The 23,820-nt window shown below is 38.2% G+C and overlaps 1 protein-coding gene across 9 annotated transcripts in view; it reads left to right on the top strand.

Annotated features, from left to right (window-relative positions):
• Positions 1 to 23,820, top strand: part of NTRK3 (neurotrophic receptor tyrosine kinase 3) — a 541,580-nt gene that overhangs the window by 181,612 nt on the left and 336,148 nt on the right. For all 9 annotated transcript variants that reach the window (XM_075273267.1, XM_075273266.1, XM_075273265.1 and 6 more), the window contains exon 4: positions 1,195 to 1,266. In XM_075273267.1, coding sequence (XP_075129368.1) covers positions 1,195 to 1,266 — 72 coding nt within the window. The remainder of the gene's footprint in view (positions 1 to 1,194; positions 1,267 to 23,820) is intronic.

Raw genomic sequence — 23,820 nt, 5'->3', positions numbered from 1 at the left:
GATCAGTTTAGTGCATCCTAAAGACATCTCTTCAGACAGACCTATCACATTTCCCAATCTAAACTAAGCTATCTCTGTTCAGTCCCCGCCCCCCAATTATCCCACAGGACATGATGCCTTTATCTGAGTGCAACCCTGTATGGCCAGGCACTTTTGGATCTGTTCATAAAGGACACTGGCTGGTGATGCTAACGGCTCATTTGTCTCCATTTATCTGTATAATTAAACTTTTTTTTAAAGAAAAAATATATAATGTAGATTGTGAGCCCCATATAGGGCTCAAAATGTACATTTTCCCCTATCAATATGTCTTTGGAGTATGGAAGGAAACCCACGCAAACACGAGGAGAACATACAAACTCCTTGCAGATGTCATCCTTGGCAGAATTCGAACCCTGGACTCCAGCGCTGCAATGCTAACCACTGAGTCACCATGCTCCCCCATGTATAATTAAACTTTATTAGAGATGAGCGAGTACTGTTCGGATCAGCCGATCTGAACAGCACGCTCGCATAGAAATGAATGGACGTAGCTGGCATGCGGGGGGTTAAGCGGCCGGCCGACGTCAAAGCGGAAGTACCAGGTGCATCCATTCATTTCTATGGAGCGTGCTGTTCGGATTGGCTGATCCGAACAGTACTCGCTCATCTCTAAACTTTATCATAAAAATGGCTGATCCACTGTATAGGATTGTGTGATTTGATGTATTACACTGTAGTGTCTCATTTTGTCTGTACATAAAACCTATTATATGTAAAGTGCTGCAGAATATGTTGGTGCTATATAAATAAAATGCATTTTTAGTTTTCTATGGGATCCTGTAATTTTTTATGACCATAATTTCTGTAACTTTGTCATGCATTTTAAGGACTATTGAAGCATTATCTCCGGTTAGCCACTTACCTGACAAATATGTTCCACAGATTATACTGTTTTATGCAGAATATAAATTACAGTAATTTTTTTTGTTATTTTTATCATTAACTATATTGCATATTAGCTTCAACCACTCTAATGTGATATCTGCATTAATTGTATCAATAATAACGTATAATATTAATCTTTCCCATGTGGTTAACTTTTCTAATTTTTCAGTATTTTGCATACTGCATCTACATATTTATTTTCAGTATAGAATAGTATAATAAAATTAGAATCATGATAAGTAATACTGTAAAACTTGTGTCTTACAGAACAATCATGAACTGTGGACTAAGAAGCATACAGCCACGGGCGTTTTCCAAGAATCCACACTTGCACTACATGTAAGTAGATGTATTATTTTTCTCCTTAGTAGAACAAATCTATATCTTTGTATCATATGAGCCATATAAAAAATTTTGGGGGCTTGCCTATGTAATTTATACACTTGTTGAATATTGGGGTGATGGACTCCTCTAATGTATCTCCCCATATATCAGAGTGAATTACCTACAAATGGTATTTAAAGAGGTTATTTAACTTTCTAAAATGTATGGCCTATCCTTATTAGGGTTGAGTGATCGGGATCGGAAAAGATCGAATCCCGATCGGCGATTGAGCAAATTTCACAATTGGGATCGGCTGGAAAATTATTGGAATTCAGATTTTGAAATCTGAAGATCGGCTCAACCCTACTGTATATATAATATACAATTAGGATTCATCGAACATGATTGGAAAAGATCGGATCCCGATCGGCGATCTAGCAAATTTTGCGATCGGGATCGGCTGGAAAATGATTGGAAATCGGATTTTAAAATCGATCCTAAAATCTCAAGATCGGCTCAACCCTAATCCTTATCCCGAGAGATCAGCTGAGACTCTATCACTGCCAATAACATTGACAAGCTTGGAGCCATGGTGCTCACTAGCAGCACTGGGTGCAGGTACTGCAGCACTGGGACACCATTTCATTACCTAAATTTAGGGCATCCATATTAAAAAAAAGTGTAACACTTTAGCAGAAAACCTTAAAAGCTTTTGCACATACGGTATTGTGTAATTCATGTGGGAAACCTTTTACTTCTGGTCATTGAGAGACCTGGAATCTTCTCTGCTACTTCCCTTATATTCCAGTTGCGTTACACCACTAAATTTCTTTATTTTTAATTTCCGCTCATGAAGTTTTCCAGTTTTGTCACCTGAATAAGTGATCAAAGCTCCAATGATTATCTCATCATCTCCAAGCGCCAAACAGACCATTTACCTATCCCAGTACACATAAAAATTTCATTAACTTTTCTAGTTCTTTTTTTTTTCCCACGGATGATCACTCAAAGTTGAAATAAAAGAAGAAAAAAAAATGTATTCTTCCCCTACCTGCTGAGATACTGAAGGATTTATGTCACTTCAGAGTGTACTTTCCAATCAGGCTGCGCTTAACTTACAATGAAATTCTGTAAAATTGTATGTAGCACTCCTGTTCTGCTAGTATAACTGCATAATATACACACACAATATATATATATATATATATATATATATATATATATATATATATATATATATATATATATATTAGAGAGACAGACAAATAGATAGATAGATAGATAGATAGATAGATAGATAGATAGATAAATAGATAGATAGATAGATAGATAGATAGATAGATAGATAGATAGATAGATACCACTGAAAGACTGTTATTAACAGTTGAGAGGTCTGCATGGCACTTCTGTTTATCCCAAGATCTTAGGATCTATAATGATTGTTCTCTCTTCATCTCTATTCCATTGGGCTCTTGAAAGGTTTGACCTGACACTTGGCTCGCATTAGAATTTACTAAAGCTAACCATATACTTTTGATAAGATGGCCAAGTGTTTTCCAGCCATCCTCCCTACATCCCCATGCACACTTGATATGGATGACCATATATACATTCCAGTTGGGTAGGGGGGGAATAAGCCTCTCAGGTTGCCAGAAACCACCAATCTCTTGGTATAAGTAAAGACATGTAACATTGAACATGCCTCATACTTCCAAAGTTGGAATGCCTTAATGCACATAAGATATCTGCCCATTCCTGCCAAACTCTTCAGGAACTTTTCTCTTACTGCTTGTGAAGAGGGTATCTTCAGAAAAGCTAAAGTATTCCTCTTTTTACTCAAGAGTTCATGCTATTAAAACAGCTACAGCATGCCATAAAGCAAGACACTTTTTCTTTTAATAAATTCATAAAAAAATCAATGATAAAATAAAAAATTAATGAATGCTAAAAAAAAATCCTTGTGTACCTCCATATCAAAGAAGTACCAAAAATATAGTAGGGCTCAGTGGTGGCTAGGTAACTGCTGTAGTACTGACCCATACAATACGAATTCTTTATACATATCCTTATAATGTATAAACTTAAATTTCTTAAATATATATATATATATATATATATATATATATATATATATCATATCATATCATATCATATCATATCATATCATATCATATCATATCATTAAGACACAAGTATATAGCTTCTTTCCTTTCATAAAGTATAGTTAGTTGAGATAACCCAGTTCTCGGTTTATAATCTCCCTCTATTAGGCCTCATTCACAGATCACAGTGGTGATGGATCTGCCCTAGATACAGCAGTGCTGTGTGGTGTATAGCTTCAATGGGCTTTTGTCAATCACTACTATTGAGCATCGGGTTGCTGAGATAAAATGCTCTTGTGTCCAGAACCAAGATGCCGAATAAGCCCTCACTTCCCTCTGTTGGCCTTCATTCTGACCTGTGAGGTTAATACGTAAAAGACGCCGATTTATTTGACTTGGACTTGGCGTTCTTACATGGGACTTTGCCTTTAACTAAGGCCTAATTTCTTCTAATCTAAGTGTTCCACATTATGTTGTTCTTTGTACAGCCACACATTGATTTTTTTCTAAAAAGTCTAAAGACTGAACATTTAGAATTACAACTTAAACATTGTAAACATGTCCTCGTGAATAGGAACAGCCATTTAATTGAATTTGATATTGAATTTCAGAGGTTCATAAAGTTTACTAGCAAAATAAAACTTTGATTTAATTTCTGGTTTTAAATTGCTGTTATTTAGGGCAGATGATGGCGGGTTTAAGGCAATGCAGCATTTTGCAAGTCTTTATGAAGCTTATTACAGAAGTGAATATGATTCCTGTGTATAATACTAGGGGGGAAGCGTAACTGCGGTGTCACTAATGCACAGATGTCTCCTCTTTATCTTGCTCTTTTCGTTATTGACATCATTCGAAAACATAAAAAGCTCTTCCTGCTCATCTGGAGAACAAGTTTTAGAACTCCTTGGCTTGGTTATCATGGGGGACACTCACTTCATTAAAGTGAATATAACACGTTCTTCATGCACTAGTTGACCACTGCCTTCAGGCAATGGCTGTAGCAGGATGACCACGTTCCACATTCCAAGGGAATCCTAAAACTCAGAGAGCCTTCCTGTGAACTGACATATATTTTTTGGACTTATGTGTTTATTTGCTTGTACTGCTTTCCATCATTTGTGCATCAAACACTGTATTCCTGTATAAATGTGCTTGCCTTCAGATATTGTGGATAATATCACTCCTTTTTGAGTGATCACCTTTACAGGCATATGGAGACTTATTATTCATTTTCGCTCCACTGGGGGATTATGGGAAAATATGCAAATCTGTTTTCCAAGATGTAAATAGGAAAACAGGGCCTCTGTTTGCTGCCCTCTAGGGATAGCCCTCTTACACATCATGCATGACTTTTTCAAAAAGCCTATTGCTATGATGCGAGGTTTAGCCAAACCAGTTCCCAGCTGTGGACAGCACTGTTTCAATTTGTTGGATCTCCTCAGCACAGCATAGTCACTAAGGAGTGATATTATTACCTGATCCTGGTCTATAGTCTCTCACGCTACCAAACCAGTATCCCTACACTGTGCTGAAGAGATCCAACAGATCGAAACAGCGCTGTCCACAGCTGGGAACTGGTTTGGCTAAACCTTGCATCATAGCTATAGGCTTGTTGAAAAAGTCATGCGTGATGTTTATGAGAGCTACCCCTAGAGGACAGCAAACAGAGGCACTGTTTTCCTATTTACATCTTGGAAAACAGATTTGCATATATTTTTTTTCAGATATTGTGTTATACCAGCCTGATGAAGGAACCTAGCAGCAGTTTTGAAAGCTTGCAATATGTCATCATTTTTTGTTAGCCATTAAAAAAGGTATCAACTACTGAGAACTCTCAATCTTTACAGTAAACGTTCTACTTGGATGTGTTGTCACATCAAACATCAAATGCAGCATCTTGTGCTTGATGAAGGTGCTTGATGAAACTTGTCTATGGCATTGTCCTAGTGTGATCAGTGCATAAAACCTTGTGGTATGACAGACCAACTATCCAGATGTCCCCTACTATAGTATTGCAAATTCTCAATACGATAGTAACCATATTATAGTCAAAACAGGCTAATAGCTTTGTAGGGGGCAACTGAGGCAGGTTCTGCAACCAACAAGTCACTTCTCTTATTTACATGTATAAGGGCAATGAACTGAACATTTGCTCATGGTGATGGTATTTGTAGCTACCACTACAAATAACATTATGGCATTTCTTAGAATAGTAGCATAATAATTTACCCCAGTATTAATCAAAAATGTATACATCTATCATAAAGGCAGCCTATGTGATAACTGTAAAACCTGGGCCTTTGTAGGCCTTGGACTTATTTCCATGTGGACTTCTGTTGTGCTGTATTGTAAAGGCCCCCGTACACTTTAGAATATAGTCAGATGAACTTGCTCATTTCAGCAGGACTAGCTAAATATCTTATTTGTATAGAGTCCTACCAACTCTGCCCTGACCAATGATGGTAGAGTAGATAAGCCGCTGCCAGAGGTGTTTGATGACCGCTTACTTCTCTCTCCTTATTCACAAATGTACGTTTGACCAAATGAGCATTTAGCCAACAGCTGTTTAAGGTGTATGGGCAAGTAGGTCAATAGGTTTGTGGTGGCATCAAGCAACCCCTGTAAGGGGCTTCATTTTTACATTTTCACCCTTCCTCCATACATGTCAATACATAGGGCATTTAGGATGTCTACTTAAATGCAAAATACTTACTTTTATCTACAGTATGTCAGCTCCCTACAGTAGCCTTTCTCTCTTATTTTCATTAAAGTTAGAGTGCCAACTGCTGAAAAACTGCACATGCAATGGTTAAAGGAAGTCTATCAGTAGTGTTAACCTGGTTGATGGTCATACTAGTTGGGAGTGTTTAATACAGGGTACCCTGGACAATTCACAGTATAAGAAAACTCAGAAAGCACTTGCAGTCACAGCGTAAGGAGGATTTAAGTCTTTTTTCTAGTTTATACAGCTAGTATGACCATTCACCCAAGTATATTCTAACACCTCACCTATCTTGCACTGTCAGCAGTTTTGAGGGGTCAAAACTGTTGACAGGTTCCTTTTAATCTGAGCAAGGAAAGTGACAGCTGATAGAGGATAATGTAAAGCTCAACTAGAGCATGGCTGTCATTCATTCTGCATGATATGATCAGATCTGTTGTCTCTGATCATTCACTGTGAATGGGAAAATCAGCATCTGCTCTCCAGTCAATTTCCTTATTTCTCAACCGTAGGCAGTACTGTAGCAGTATACATCACTAATTGTCACCATTTGTCTCCAGAACAATACTTCTTTTATGTGTATTATTTGCTCTACTTAAAGGAAAGAGGTGGAATTTTCAGTTTATTAATGATCTCATCCTTCTCATAAAGCATCATTGGCTTTGTCAACACTTTGCATTCTCTATTAATGGACTGGAATGCAGTCTTGATATTTTTCTTTTGTCATAAGATTGCTTCGAGAACAGCAAAGAGTTGTATTTATATCTGCACATTCCATGTATGTGGAGGACAGAATAGTATTGTCTATAATGAGAGTATTATTGAAAAGGCATGATTAGAGCTATTGAAATATTAGAAATTCCTACCAGAAATGAATACGCATAATGTTTATTTCCAAATTGGTCAGATCTTTACCCAGTGTCTTTTCACTTTTCTCACTTTCAGCAATAAATCCCATTATCCATCATCGACTGCCTTTTATAATCCGAAAGTCATAAAATGTGGTAACCATTTTTAACCTTTCATTACCTCCCCTGACTCCAATTCTTAGCATCCTTCTATAGGTGCTGTGCCACTAATTCCAGTGCAGTTGGATTTTTTTTCTCTAGTTCCCACCACTCCTGAACAAGCTGTGCAGTTAGTTTCTGCATAATCATGATTTGCACAGCATTAGAGTGCTGACTCAGCATATTGGATGCTGAAAGTAACAACACTGGTTATTCAGGAATGGTGTGGGTTAGAGGAAATGTTCCAACTGTGCTGGAATCAGTGGAGCTGTACCTATTGAATGATGCAAAGAGTTGGAGTTGATGGAAATAGTGAAAGGTCTTCTTTAACCCCTTTTCACTGTGCACCATATTATTAACTCATACTGAGAGTATAGTTAATGCTCAGCACCATAATAGTATGGCACGTTTATGTTTTGGGCACAGGAGCCATGCCTGCAACATGACACCCGGATTGGTAGCATTCGGAACTCCTGTGATTTTGCTCTTATTTTTTATCCTATGAATAGGGGACAAGAGTCTGTTTTGGCACAACCCCTTTAATTAGGACCACCCACTAGACTCCTAAGTTCGGAACAAGCAGATTTAGATCAAATTAATTTTTTTCCAATCTGTTCAGTCACATGCTACAGTATCTACAGCCCAGACTGTATTTTCAATGTCACCTGTTTCCCACAAAGAACCTTTTGGATTCTTTCCAGGCAACTTTCTGGTAAGTCAAGAAAAGTAAAAAGTAGGGCAGTAAGCGGTTGTGTGAAGATGACTATATATATATATATATATATATATATATATATATTGTATAAAAATATAAATATAAATATATATATATATATATATATATATATATAGTATATTCATAACAACTGTTTGCTTTCTACTCCTCAGAAATATGAGCAATATACAGTATTTTATGATGTATATATTATTATTAGTTTTAACTCTATTTTATGTATTCTTTCCTTGTGTATATCTGCTTGACTAGTACAAGTGTTGTATCATACAGTATAATAAATATTGTCTTATAGAATGTTTTATCTGATGTTTTATCTGAAAACTAGAGTTCTGATAAGTCCACCCAGGGACATCGGTATATGATCTTCTTACAGGTTTTTAAGATGTTTATATATATTTCTGTATAAGCAAATTTATCACAAGACCATATGGTACAAAGCAATAGTCCTACAACAAACCATATATCCTATATACAAAAATACATTGGAAGTTGTTTTTTTTTTTACCAGCATGCTGACTGGCAATCACACAGAAAAGGTTACAATGCCATTTCTATGTCGTTCTACACATATTGTAGCTAGCTATCGGGAAATCATACACTATTTGTTTGAAATTGGCCATATGAGTGCACTTGTTCTTCACTCTTCAGTCTCTACCATCATCTTTCCTGAAAAAGGTTCACCCTATAAAAGGAGAGAAGCCATTACCCAAGGTTTTCCTAAAGTGCCTACTATATACTCACATTGATTTGACCCTTAAGGATAGCCATTTTCTTCTTATACATTGAATGACGATCAGGGCCACAACTACAGGGCAAAGGCACAGTTAGGATAGTGACATTCCAGTGGTCTAGGTAACAGTAAACTTGGACATACACATAAGACTATGATCTGTTAAAATGGGGACAGTCGATCATATATGGGACTATCTGTGCCAATGATCCCACCTGCAACGTGTACACTTATTCGTCACATAGTGTAATGTGCTTGCATAAAGTGCCATATGATGGGTGTGATCGGCCTATTATGCCATTAACGTCTAGTTTTACTTGGCAATGACCATAAAATTACATGACAGATCACTTTTTGGCAGACAATATCTTATCATTTTAGTCAGCAGTGATCAATACTGGACAGCTTAAAGGGGTTTTGCTGTCAACCAAATGCACTGGTGCTCCATTCACGAGGCCTCATGGGAACTTTTGGTCCTTGTCCTCCTAATCAATGTGTATAAGGGTCACTATGGGGACAACCCCTATAAGGGCTAGTTCACACGGGGAGCAATGAGGCAGATTTTGACAGCAGATTTCACCTCAAAATCTGCCTCCATACAATGGTGGTCTATGGAGACCGCTAGTTTTTTTTTTCTGCTAGCAGAAAAAAGAACCGACATGATCTTTCTTCAGGCGGATTCCGCCTGAGGAAAGCAATAGAAGTGAATGGGAGGCGAAAAACTCCTAGCATTTACAGTCCATTCACTTTAGGGGGTGGAAAACCACCTGGTGTTTTATGAAGCAGTTTTTACCAAAAACTGCTAGAGAAAACGCTTCAAAAATCGCCTCAAGGTCAAAAAAACGCTTCCTAATTAGGAAGCGTTTTTTCTCAGGGCCAAAATAAGTCAGGCGGTTTTTATGTGTGAACTAGCCCTTAGGATGAAGATTCTTTACTTTACTTTACTTTGGTAGAGTTGGAAGGGACCTCAAGGGCCATCGGGTCCAACCCCCTGCGAGTGCAGGTTTTCCTAAATCATCCCAGCTATATGTTTATCCAGATTCCGCTTGAAGATTTCCATTGATGGAGCGCCCACCACCTCCCGTGGCAGCCTATTCCACTCTCTCACTACCCTCACTGTCAGAAAGTTTTTCCTAATGTCTAATCTGTATCTCTTTCCCTTTAGTTTCATCCCATTGCTTCTTGTACTTCCTTGTGCTAATGAGAATAGGGTAGATCCCTCTGCACTGTGACTACCTTTCAGATATTTGTAGACTGCTATTAAATCTCCCCTCAGCCTTCGCTTCTGCAAACTAAACAATCCCAGTTCTTTTAGCCGCTCCTCATAGGACATGGTTTGCAGACCTTCCACCATTTTGGTTGCTCTTCTCTGGACTTGCTCCAATATATCGATGTCTTTCTTGAATTGAGGCGCCCAGAACTGTACACAGTATTCCAGGTGTGGTCTGACCAGGGAAGACTACAGCGGAATAATGACCTCTCTTGATCTAGATTCAATGCTTGTCTTAATACATCCCAGAATTTTATTAGCCTTTTTTGCAGCAGCACCGCACTGTTGGCTCATGTTGAATTTGTGATCTACTATTATGCCCAAGTCCTTTTCCCCTATGCTATCACTTAGTTCTATTCCTCCCATCTTTTACAGAAGATACTTTGGCATCACATCGTAGCCTAGATAACTCATAACTTGCTCTTCCACCTGCCACTCTTAAGCTGGGTTCACACTGGGATTTTTGGACTGGATTTTTTCCACCTCAGAATCCGGTCCAAAAAATGGCTAGCCACAACTGGATGCTGGTGCAATACATACAGTGCACTGGCATCCAGTCATGGCATTCCACTCCAGATTAGGCTCAAATGAATGGGCCTAGGTGGGAGGGAGGTGTCATGCTGCGAACTCTGCAGCGGATTCCGCTGCGGGATCGGCCTCAAGAAAGGGCATTTTTTCACGAGTGGGAACAAACCGCTCTTGGAAAAAGGAACCCATTGAATTCAAATTGAGGTAGTTTTTTGAGCCGTATTTTGACGCGGATTCCGTATTAAAATCCTAACCAAGAAACCTTGTGTGAACCAGTCTTTATGGGGATTTTCTAGTAAGTAAAAACTTTTTATCAGTAGGGAAAAACAGTGATTTTGTGCGTAAAATTAATATGATGCATTTTTCAAAAACATGTGCACATCGGAAAGCTTTTTTTTCTCGCAATTCATAGATGAGATTATAGAAATCTGCTGGTATTGTAAAGCACAGCAGGTTTTTACGATGCGTTACCACAACAGCGAAAAACACTGTGGCTTTTTGAGCTAAAGCCTGAGTAGATTTAGCAGGAGGGAGAGGTATAAGAACTTCCATTATATTTCCCATTACTTATGAATCCACTCTTGGCTTAGCATCAAACAAATTCAGAAACCTCTACAACAAAAAAAATTCAGTTTTTTTTCAACATGTTGCCTCAGCCTAAGACTTTGGGCAGGAGACACAGCTGTGATTATCAATAGAAATCTATTTTATGAACAAAAATCGGCAGCCTTATATTCCATAGAGATAACCATCAGCAAAATGGACAAGAAACCTGGAATAAGCTTCCAAAATTACCGTACATGCTGCAAATTAACTGTGCCATAGCCCTTATCTTGGAGTTTTGTAAAAACCTATATAAAGTTGTAAACGCAGTGTAGCCAACAGCATTTAGCTGTACAAGATATTGTGATCAATGTATCATTGTAAAAGTTCTCGCTGTAAAGTCTGTCACCTGAACATAGAAAATGACTTGTAATAAAAGCTAGTTCAGAAAGTAGAAACCCCTGGGCACTCTCCTGCTTTGCTGTGTCTTCCCATTCAGGTGGTGACACAGATCTTAAAATGTTCAGTATAAAGTCACCTTTCTGAAGCTCTACGAGTCCTCTCTAGCTTCCCTGGAAATGAATGACAAATAAATATCCTCAAATAGGCAGCCGATGATGTCTCATAGAACCGGAGCCTTTAAAAGCGACAAAGGAGAAAAAGCTAATTTTTCATTCTACACCTCGCTTCATCTCCCAGCAGGGGCGAAGGGAAGTGCTTTGTGTCTCCATTTACAAACCCCCCATTGGTACCTGCTGTGATGTACTGAATTTTTTTTTTTTTATTTTATTTTATTTTAGCAGCTGCAAATAAAACCATTCATTTCCTTCAAGCGTGTTTGAAAGCAGTCTCAGTTTCTGGAATTATTCTAAACATAATGGTTCTTATGAATCTGTGCCTTTGCAAGTTTAACCTGGACTGAACCTTTCAGTAACATACGTTGGATGTTTTTCAGACAAGATGTCTCTGTTTTTATCTTATTGGTTTTTGTCATTCTATAATGTGGATCAGAATATAACCTCACAGCTCAACTTATTTTCACTCTTTTCATGTTACAGAAATCACATTAATGGCTTAGATTTGTGTATTAGTTTTTCTTGCACCATTATATAGCATGATTAGGCTTATTGGCCCTAGAACATATCGTACCATAAATGGAACTTTGCAACTACAGTATATCATTTCTATAATTAATACTTGCCCTCCATCTATATCAGGGGTCAGCAACCTTCGGCACCTCAGCTGTTGTAAAACTACAATTCCCAGCATGCGTACTTGCTCTGCCGAGCCTTGGAACTCCTATAGAATTGAATAGAGCATTTTGGGAGTTGTAGTATCACAGCAGCTGGAGAGCCGAAGGTTGCTGATCCCTGATCTATATGGTAATAACATAGTAGATGTGGTTGAGCCCAAGTCCATCAAGTCCAACCTCTAACTCTTCATTGTTGATCCAGAGGAAGGGAAAAAAAGAAACACTATAAAGGGTCCATTCACATGGAGCAAAATGGTGAGAAATTTGGTCTGGAATTTCAGCGCTGAAAAAAAGAAAAGACTCCCATTGACCTCAATGGTTTCCTTTTTCTGCTAGACTTTCTGTTTAATGCGCTGTGGGAAAAACCATGATGCATTCCCACGGCAGTTCTTCTTATTGATGTGGGACGTCCTGTGTGGCCTTAGCCTAAGACATAACTATCAGTCCCGTACTGAAGCAATTGGGCCACATATAGTTCTATAGTTTTGACTATGATGCAAAGACTTCTATATACACAACCAAGTTCAGTCCAGGAACTATGGCTCACACACAGTCCATTTTCTATAAATGGAACTTGGTCGTTTGAGGGTCCATTCACACAGAGGAAAATGGTGAGGAATTTGGTGTGGAATTTCAGCGCTGAAAAAAAAAGCCTCCCATTGTTTCCAGTGGGTTCCTTTTTCTGCTAGCAATGGGAGGCTTTATTTTCAGCGCTGACATTCCACACCAAATTTCTCACCATTTTCCTCTGTGTTAATGGATCCTGAAAGGGACCTAAGACCCGACAGTCTGAAAAAGCAGTTTTAGGATGCATTCACATGGAGTAACGTGCCGCGTGACCTGGCACGTATACGCTGTGTGTGATTTTGAGTACCGTATATACTCCCATTGATTTCAATGGGAGCCTGGATCGTATACGCCGCGTTATTTTGCGGACGTGATTTTGCGCCTGTAAAGATACGCCTGTAAAATGTCATTGAAGTCAATGGGAGTCTTAATTTTACACGTGTATTTTGACATGTGTATTTTGCAAAAATACACGCGCGTTTACTCCGTGTCAAGACTTCCTTTGGGGTTTTTTTGCAGCTGATTTTGCTACACTTTTTTAAGACAAAGCCAGAAATGGATTGAGTAGAAGGGTCAAGTATAAGAAATTTCTATATATTTCCCATTCCTTTTTCAGTCACTCTTGGATTCATCTAAAAAAACTGCTAAAAAAAACTAAGTAGCGTTTCTGTAATGTGAGGTCTTAGCCTTATGCCCCATATTATTGTGGAAACTCAGCATTTTTGGCTGCTGAAGAAATATGGCAGAAAAATGCTGTGTTTTACTGTCCCAGCCAAGTGAATGAGATTTCCTTTCATCTCATCCACATATCGTGAACAGAAAGAGCAGCGTGTTAGTTTTAGCATTTTCCCTAAAGATTTAATAAGGGAATAACAAATGCAGAGGAAAACACAGCAAAAGATCAGTGAAAAACTCTGCGAAAAAGACACATTTTAGGGGAAAAAAAAATTCCTGCTATTTTTTGTAGCTGTGTTTCACTACTTGGGACCTTAGCCTTATGCAATGAGCTCTTACTTGCATGCCACAATTCATACAGACAGGAAGTATTTTCTTATCCTTGTATCTTTCCCTTGTATTTCTATATTACGGATAGTCATTTAGTAACACTATAGATGTTTCTAGCAAGCTGTAGCCATAACAACCAATCAGCAATTACCTTCTGTCTATGTAAGACATAGTGAGCTCATACGTCTCTACTCTCCTAGGCAATGCCTCGTAATAATCCTTCTTAGTCGATTTCCCGATGATGCAACTCCCTATTCTTGTTGTAGTGAAAAGCAAATTTCCATGCATGTCACGGAGCATCACGCCTCTGTCCTGCGCCACGGCCATAAACAGAGGTGTCATAGCATCTTAATCAATGAGCAAGTAACTTATATTCTAGATGGCACATGTCTATTACACACTTCTTCTCTGGAGCTATTTATCAGTCAGCAGCCAAGGCACATGCAACCCTCCCAGTCCGATCATTAGAAGGAAAAGCGCAGCTGAAAAGAAGAAAGTGAATGTGACTGATATTTTCGGTGCGTGCTGTCGTAGCTCTTCACAACTTCCTGCATGCCTCGGTGGAACTCAGTCACGAACACTGGATAATATGTCAGATGCTATTATCTGACAAACTCGACAAATAGAAGAGAGATACAAAGTGACACTTTCAATTACTGTCCGGTGGCACTTTAGAAGCGGCGTCTGGGTATATGTATTACTATTGTACACCTATTATTTCCCCTCTTGTGTATTGGATGAATACTCGCCTCTGGGATGAGCAAAAGATTTTTGGTATTATTGTCTGAGCTGTCACAAAAATTAATTTGTACATTTGCAGGGTTTTGCAAGAAATGAGGAGAAAGCTAAAAAATGAGCTTCACCTTAAAAGGAGTCATTTGTTGGATGTTAGGTGTTTCAGGGTAGAAGTAAACTCTTTTCTCAATGACATAAAGGCTTCTAATGGAACAATTCTTCATGTGATAACAAAAATCATTCAGGATGAATTCATACAAGGCAGATTTGTTGCAGAAATCTGGGTGACTGTATTGTATTATCAATGGTGGGAAGCATAAGAGGGCATTACTGTAATTGGGGGCTCCGCAGTGGAGGCATTCTACTGTGGTTGGTAGGCATTGAGAGGGCATTATTCTGTGTGGTGACCATATATTGGGGGATTTTGTGCAAGGGCCACTACAGAGGCAGTATACTGTCTGGGGGCTACTCTACTATATGGGGGACACAAGCGAATATTATGCTGAGAGGGAATACTATGATGGGATGATAGGATATTAAGGTAGCATCATACTGTCTGGAGGAATGTTTCTATGTGAGGGCATTGTAGGAAGCCTTATATTGTGTAAGGACACTATAGGGGGCATTATCCTGGAGGGCACTAAGGAAACATAGTTACAAAAAGGATAGCACTATTTCTTTATAGGGACACAAAGAGACAAATTGGGCCTCTGTAGTTCTGTTTACCTGTTTTTGGACATTTTATGACCATTCTATTTCTAGTACCTGATTCTGTGCCACCTAACCTGACCTTTGCCTGATGGCCGTATTGTTTCTATGCTACCTGCCCTGGCCTCTGCTTGTCTTTTGACCATGTCTCTGCCTGTTTTCTTTGGTGCCACACATCTTTGTCTCTTAGCCTGTTTAGTTCAGCTGTCATTAACACTGGGACTGGGACTGCACAGGGTTTAAAGGGTGGATACAAGTGGATTACCAAGAAAACACCATCAGGAGTACCCCAAAGTCAAACCTGTTTAGTGACTGATACCACGTTACAATTACAGGTTATGGTTACTATATTGCTAGGATATATTATGATTGCCAGATTATGAATAAGCAATGGTTGTTATTAAGATGAGGAAAATTGTCTTTTACCTTAAAGAGATTTGCTTTTCTCTGGATTAAAACTGATGTACTGGGTGAGTATTCAGCTTTATAAAATATTGAACATGAGAGTGTCTATAGAGATAGTCCATAAGATATCTGCCATTGCAGAGCTCAGATGATGGACAACTATCCTGTTTGGAAGCAATTAATAAGTCATTTCAGCAAACACTTCATACTCTCATTTTTCATAATATTAAAATCCACTTTAATGCACTATGAAACAACACCAATTCTTTGTCTTATCACTAATCTGTGCAATATTTCTTCCAATTGAACAGTTAAAACCTGTGGGACCAATGTAGGAAGGTTAGCAGTCGCAGTCGTTCATCACCCTAAGCTAAGGGATAATATGCTCTATAGTGTAGGCACTTTAACTTATATATTTATGCTTTACTTAAAAACCCCAATTGCATGACTTTCTCAAGAAAATTTCCTTTTAAAAGAAGAAGTATAATAACATAGGTTGTCATAAATTTGAAAGAGTACGTTTCTATTTCAGCAATTTCTAAATATATACAGTATATATATATATATATATATATATATATATATATATATATATGTATATATATAATATTTTTTAATGAGTCCACAAACTATACTTACATGATCTAAATAAAATTACAAAATAATCGCACTTGTGAAGTATTTAAGTAGCTTTCTCAAGATGCCATAAGGTGATGTTGTTGATATTTTGTGATGGAAAATTCAGTCCTTGTAGTAATAGACAGTAATGAGCACTTCTAGTTAATTACATAACAGGATATATTATTCTGTTTGTAATTTCTTCCATGCAATGCAGGGCAGTATTAAATTGAATAGCGCAGCCATTGTTTGTTCTAGGTATTTTGAAGATAAAGAATGACTATTGTTCACATTATCTCTGCTCAACCATCTCAGCTCGCCAGGTCATTGAGGTCCCAGCTTTCATCGTTCATCGATAATTAGATGACATCACTTGGGAAAACAATGTCTTGAGATTTTCGAGATAAGAAAGACGAGGCTGTCAGTCATTCTTCAAATGACCTTGAAATATGATAACCTTGAACACTTTATGGCTAAGAGCACAATTTAGTCACATCCAGCAGAATGAAGCAAGTTCGGCTTGACCTTCTTATGACACAAATAAAGAATCCATTTTGAGGATTTGAGGATAATCTCAATTCCCATGGATGTTGGCTTACTCCATATGTCGGGCTATACTACTGTATATGAAGCCCAGTTCTCTTAAGGGCATCATCTATGCATAACATGTAGCATATGCTTCAAATATGTTATACTGATATTCTTTCTTATTCTTTTGCTTTCTATTTGGTATCTATCAGATCTTTGAGGACGCAGGTTTGCTGTTACAACTGAGCCCCATTAGCTTGAATGAAACAGATTTTAGTTTTTCATATGATTGGGGTTATTGTCTATACCCCAGAGGACTTTGTAACCTTTTGGTTTGGGGTGCTGCTATCTTTTGGTACTTTTTTATGTTGAAAAAGAATGATTGGGCATGTTTGATTTTATATGGCTAATCCAAATCCTGCAGGAGAGGTCTCATAGATTTGAATGGGACAAGTGCAGCAATACTAAATGGACGTCAGATTATTCATGGTGAGCTCCAAACCTATTTTTTTCTGGACATTTCACTATTAAAATATGGCGTATGAGCATTGCAGGTTAGACAAGACAAAACAACTGATCTGAGGGGGGTCCCAGTGCTTGAACCCCGGATAATGTAAATTGATGTTCTTTCTCTTTGGAGAACCTGCTTTAGGTTTCCCTATAGAATATTTTCTTCCACTCTTTGTAGAAAGCTAAAAAACAAATCCGTTAATTCTATAGATATTCATACTTGGATATCCTACAAACTAGGTAAGAGCTGGATGTTTTGTTGTATTTTTGTATATAGACAAATAAGCACCATCCCTTAAAGTAAATGTGATTGACCCACCATGTATAAGCATCTGCATCGACAGGTCTAGACTGGCATTGTTATAGGGCAGTCTGAACTAAAGGCATCTTATAGTTGTATGAGACATGATGTCCTCATATGAAGGCCATTTAGTGCCAGCCAGAGACATTCCATATAATGCCAGCCCCAAAGCTGTCATATAGTTTCAGCCACAAAAAAAAATCCATTACTAACCACAAAGTGCTACTTAGCAAAGGACAGGCCCAAATAGTTACACATTATGGATTCTGGAAGGACTCTTCTAGGAAAAATTACGACCTACTCCCAACAGACTTCAATATCAGCCATTACATCAACCTTGACTTTGAACTAAGGACGTACAGTAAAGTTGTGCATCTGAACTACATCTCCCATGATGCTTTGCGGTTTTCAAGCCCAGACACAACGCAAACAGCCCAGACATGACAAATTTACTTGCTATGATAAGACCTATGCAGGGCTGGTATAATGTCACATTTGAAGTCATTTCTATTTCTGTCACTTTTTAATGTTCTTCTTCTTTTACAAGTCTCTGGACCCCACTGTGCAATCACAATTACTAGATGAGCACTTCCTGTTCTATACTAATTGTACAGCCCGCTGTTATAACAGAAAATAATGGTTCCAAAGAGGGTTTTTACTTTTTACATTATAATATAAAAATTAACAAGTTTAAGGGCAATGTTTAGGAAGCAGGGGATGATGGCAGGAAACCTCATTTAGTATGTGACTTTGAGTTTTTCCAACCTGGCGATTTTTATAGCCTGGTAAAGTAATGGTATTTGCATTTGTGCAGTCCCAATAGGTCTTACAAATGCAGGCAAGTGGGCCTTATTTTATCGAACCTGCAGATATATTGTATAATAGTATAAGATATATTCTAATTCTATGTACAGGTAGCGGTCTAAAGAACTTGAACACAGTTATGAAATTTAAGGCAAAATAAATGTAGCAATTGATCAGTCTAGTAAATATAAAATTTTTCCGGACTCATTATAAAAAAAAAACAATAACAAAACGTTTTACTATATTTTCAGCAATATTATTAATGATAATTATTGTCATAGCCTCAGTGGATAAAATGTTAAAGAAGTTGTCCAGGCTTACTTTTTATTTTTTTAATTAGGCTGAGGGCCATGAAAAAAATAAAAATAAAAACATAGCTGTCCCCAGTGCTCCATTGTCCTCCCAGCGCAGTGCAATCCTTCTGCTCAGCTGTCTTCTTGCAGTGGGATTCCTCACCAGTTGTGATTGACCTCACCAGTTGCGTGTGGTATGGAGAACAATGGAATGGCAGGCCGGACCGCACTGGGGGCATCGAAACACCAGGGACAGGTGAGTATGATTTATTTATTTATTTAAATCTCCCCTGGCTTAATAAAAAAATAAAATTTTAGCCTGGACAACCCCTTTAAGGATGCAGTTATCTTGAGAACCAAGAGATTTTTTTTCACACTGCATCCCAAGGTAATTTTGCACATTTACCTTCAATTTGGGAAAAATAGGATAGCCTCTTTATGGAACTGGTCTAGCATTTAGTGTTGGCAATATACAAATCCGGCACATTACGCCAATGGATTAAAGACACAGTTTCACTTTTCAGCTACAATAGATCACCGCTACAGGGACAGATATCTGAACTGATGTCTGTCTCCAAATCACATGGCAAAACTGACATGAAATAACAGAAAACATATAAAAAATAGAATAATTTTACCTTTGTAATAAGTCTTTTTGCATGTTTTAACTTACAAATATATGCTTATCATATTTCATAAATAAGAGAAATTCAATTAGATTTTACATGTTTTATTACATTACATCATATACTATATTGTCCATAATGCTGTCATCAGACTATTGATAGGGTTACCTTCTTCTTGCTATTGCAATGCTTTATAACAATGGCTAAATAGGTTAAGTTTGTGCCCAAATATCTCATGATAAAGCCTTTTGCCTTCATCCAGTGCTGTATTGCTGGAACCAGAAGTGCTGGAGAATACATGTCTTACACCAATGACTGTGTTAGTCATCTTATTAGGTGAAAATATTAAAGGATTTCCCATTTGGACAATCCCTTGTCTGAATTAGGAACTACAGGTGGTCAAGCATTTCCTGTAACTCTGAAACCCAAATGAAAGCTGTAGGAAGGTGTTCCTTGTTTTCTGTAATGCTCCTGCATTATAGGACACCCTTTTCAGTGTGTTTCTTGAATAGTGGTTTTTCTAAATGGACCACTCCTTTAAGAAATGGTAGAACAAACATTACATAATTAAAGGGGTTTTCTGGCCACTAAACTTTGTTTTTATTGAAAGTATTGTCTTCTTTAATCATTGGTACCTGGCCGGCCACAACATCCCGTGTCACAAATTTGGGGATGCACACTTATGCTGGTCCAGTATCCTTCCCAATGTTAAAAACATGGCACCGCCATATGTATATACACTACATCTCATAACCCTATGCATGCCCCAACAGAACAATGTGCAACTATTGATTGAACCATACTGCCAGTGCTTGTGATATGTCTATGCGCTTTCACAGCAAGGAGAGCCATAGTGTGCAAGGGAAGTTACTGTACATGATTGACCCCAAAGGCGCCTTACACCTACAAGTTGTCACTGGAAACTGAGCATGTGTAGGCTGAGGGGAATACATTTAAGGCTGAGAACATTTAATGACATTAAATTAGACTATTGTATTTAGCATATACTGAACACATACTATATGGATTATAGTTGTTGGACATCACCATTTAATCTATGGTATGTCATAGTAGCAAGTATTAACACTATGATCAAACATAAGCTAGGCTACTGATATGACATATGATGTGTCATATATGGATAGAATAGGAGTATTCTATGGAATGGGGTTGTATCACTGGGATATTCAACCTTCATGATCTTACAGTATCTTCACAGCTCATATTTATTCAACTGAATGCAACGAGTTTCTGGAAGGCCCCGGGGTGGAAGCAATGGATCTTTATATCTAGTGTCACATTATCATATGCAAAATAACGCGTCTCTTTAACATATGCCTTCTATGTAATTTCACGTGGGCTTATTTTGACACATTGACGTAAATGCTCCCACATCAGGTTCCATATTTAATAGCACTGAATATCTTTTCTTCTTTTACACTTTTCTCCTTGTCAACTTTTGTTAGCAATGTGTTTTATTACTGTTATTTAAGGTATTTGGTGCTCAATGTACTGTGCAGTATTAAAACAGTAGCATGTCCACGTAACGCTCATTGCTTTGAAGAAAGTACTCTTGTGTACAGCAGTCCTGGAATCTAGAATGTATTATTATAGAAAGCATTTTAAGACAACATTTCTCCCTCAAATTCCAGCAGTACCTGTAAATAAAAACATTCCCTTGTGTATTCTTTTTAATATTCTTTTCAGTAGTTACTTTGGCCTTCTGTAGGTGTAATAAATGATAGATGCCGGTTGACAAACACTAAAAGCTGTCATTATTCTACAGATGAAGATGTCACTCAGCTTTGCTTTGCTTTGCTCAGACCCCGAGTGTCCTTATATTAATATTGGAATTATTTTTTTTAAAGGGACTGTAATTTATAAAAATCTTTTTGGATGTTTGGCATTTTATTTGAATTTATATGTAACTATCACTGTCATTCTTATCTTTACTGTAGGTGATTGATGTAACTTTGTTGTGTAGACTAGGGCAGGTTCAACAGAGTTATCTAATTATTAAAGGGGCTTTATCATCATATTTATGGACTATGAGCCACACATATGGCTGAATATCCTTTAAAAAGGCTATTCGGGCCCCGCTAATCATATTGTAAAAGATCCCCCCCGTTTTAAACTAAGACCCTAAAAACGAATATTCAAATCATATATACCGTGCACGGTTGGCAGTTCGTACACTGCTGGACATCATCTTTTGGTTACGCCCTTCTCTGGTGTCTTCTGTCTGCGATGTCCTCCTGGGCTCTTGCTTCCCCACCTCCATCTTTGTTTCTTCCGACTGGTTTCATCCAAATCACGCGCGTGCACAATAGTGCTCCCTCCAGAGCACTACTGTGCATGCTCCGGCACCATTTTTATGAATGGAAATGTGCGACCATACTGCGCATGCGCAGTACGCTCGCGTAGTCCTAAGGGGAACTGAGCATACTGATGGGTCTTTTGCAATACGATTAGCGGGGCCTGAATAGCTTTTTTAAAGGCTATTCAGGCATATGTGTGGCTCATAGTCCATAAATATGATGATAGAGTCCCTTTAAATTGCTCTATTGTTCTCCTTAGGGTCTAGATAAGGCAGAAAAGCAAAAATGTTGACTATATACACAGATAAGGACTGTGCTCTATATTTTCCAGAAGACTGTGTTACTGTATTAGTTTAAGAACTTTTTCTAATAACTCTCAATCATCTCAGCTGCCATAAACCCCATACACCCTTTTGCACTGTCTGTGCAGATAATACAAAAGGAAAGTGTGTCCCCCCAATATGGCCGCACCAGAGAACTATTTAAAATCAAAAATAAATTGCTACATCTTCTTAATACAAATCTTAGGGTCAATGCACACGGAGTATTTGGACGTGGATTCTGACGCGGAATACGCGCAGAAAAAAAGCCTCCCATTGACTTCAATGGGTTCCTCTTCCCAAATACTCCGTGTGCATTGACCCTTACACACACTATTTCTCCTCTACATGTTTTCTAATATGTTATGGAACTAAAATGTTTTTCCAGGCTTAATACATAGGTGATAGACTAAAGTTTGATGGGGGTTGGACCCCCCATAAATTAAGCTGCAGCATTCAGGTGAGAGCTGCAGTCTCGTCACTACTTTCCAAACACACCGCCATACATTTGTGTTGTGGATGGAATTGGTATAAGAACTCAGCCCATTCTCTTGAATTAGACTGAGCTGCAAACAGACTGTGTGCCCAATAAATGTGATGTCATATGGCCTGAAGGAGAGGAAGCATTCATGGCTTTAAGCAGATGATCTGTTGGACCTCCGCTCATCTTCAACTGATTGATGGGTCATCAATGAATATGTACCAGAGGACCCCTTTAAGACAATGCAAGGATAAAATGGCAGTGGTGCAAACATCATTTTTATATATATGTTATGGGAGGAGTAAATCGCCAACGAAGAAGACAGAGGTAAATATTCACAACGACAAAGGCCAGCATCCAAGGTCCGCTTGCTGCTCCCCATATGGAATGGCAGATTAATGTTTTTACATAGCTCTCATTTATTTAACTACCCAAAGACATCCGCATGTTCAGACATCTTGTCACCAGTGGTAAAAGGCATAAAGGCAAATGTTCTTGTAGTGATATAAACATAAGGAATCATTTAAACTCCAGACCCGCAAATTACAGGACACATTACATAGCTATTAATGTCCAATAGTCTAGAAATATGTTAAGTCTTTGGATCAAAATGTGGTTTATTAAGTGTTCTAGTCTCTCTGAGAATTCAATACATAAACCACCACCACCATTTGTCTAAGGCATAATGCATCTTTATATAGAGTCAGTGGATTTTTATTGAAGTCTTTACGTGTCCTAATGTTTGTTTTACCCTCTCTGATCAATAATCATTTTGTAAAATTTAACCACGTAGCAGCAAGACTTAAGGCAATTCCATTTGTACATTGTATAGATATGTTAGCGGTGCTCAAATCTTTAATATGGAATAGGCCGAACGCATTGTGGTGCCATTCATGATGTGTTATCGGAAGATTTACACAGGACTTCAGCTTAACTTTTCTCCATTACTTTCCACACTGCTCCCTTTTACCTCCCAAACTAAATATGCTATGACATCTGTTCTGAATTTGTTACCTGTCCGATAATGACCTTAATGACCTCAAATTAATCTAAAGCCAACCAAACACTTTAGCTGTCTAAATACTTGATGTGTAGGCCTTATTCCCCTCTCATGTTCGCCAACATATAAACACTTTGCCGAATCCAGTGAGTGTGTGTATGTGGAATAGAGAGGAATAGCTGACACCAAACATAAGCATCTGACCAAAGCTACTGAATGTGTATGGGCATTGTAGTAATCCAAGAGGAAAACCACAATGCAGTGTATGTGTCACCCAGGATTCTTGTCTCGGTGAAGTAATCCAAGGTTTAGGAGTGACCACAGACCTTGTGCTCGCTCCCATACTCCATCATCTCATACCTGCCCTAATGTAAGATGGTGAACAGGACAAGCATGTGTTATGTGTGTCTCCGAGAGAAAGAGAACCTTGCTCTAGATATTTCCAAGCTGAACAAAGCAC

The sequence above is a fragment of the Leptodactylus fuscus genome, chromosome 5 (assembly GCF_031893055.1).
Source record: "Leptodactylus fuscus isolate aLepFus1 chromosome 5, aLepFus1.hap2, whole genome shotgun sequence".
In the NCBI taxonomy this organism is placed as follows: domain Eukaryota; kingdom Metazoa; phylum Chordata; class Amphibia; order Anura; family Leptodactylidae; genus Leptodactylus; species Leptodactylus fuscus.
Note: the sequence above shows the minus strand (reverse complement) of the source record. Positions and strands in the feature narration are given on the sequence as shown.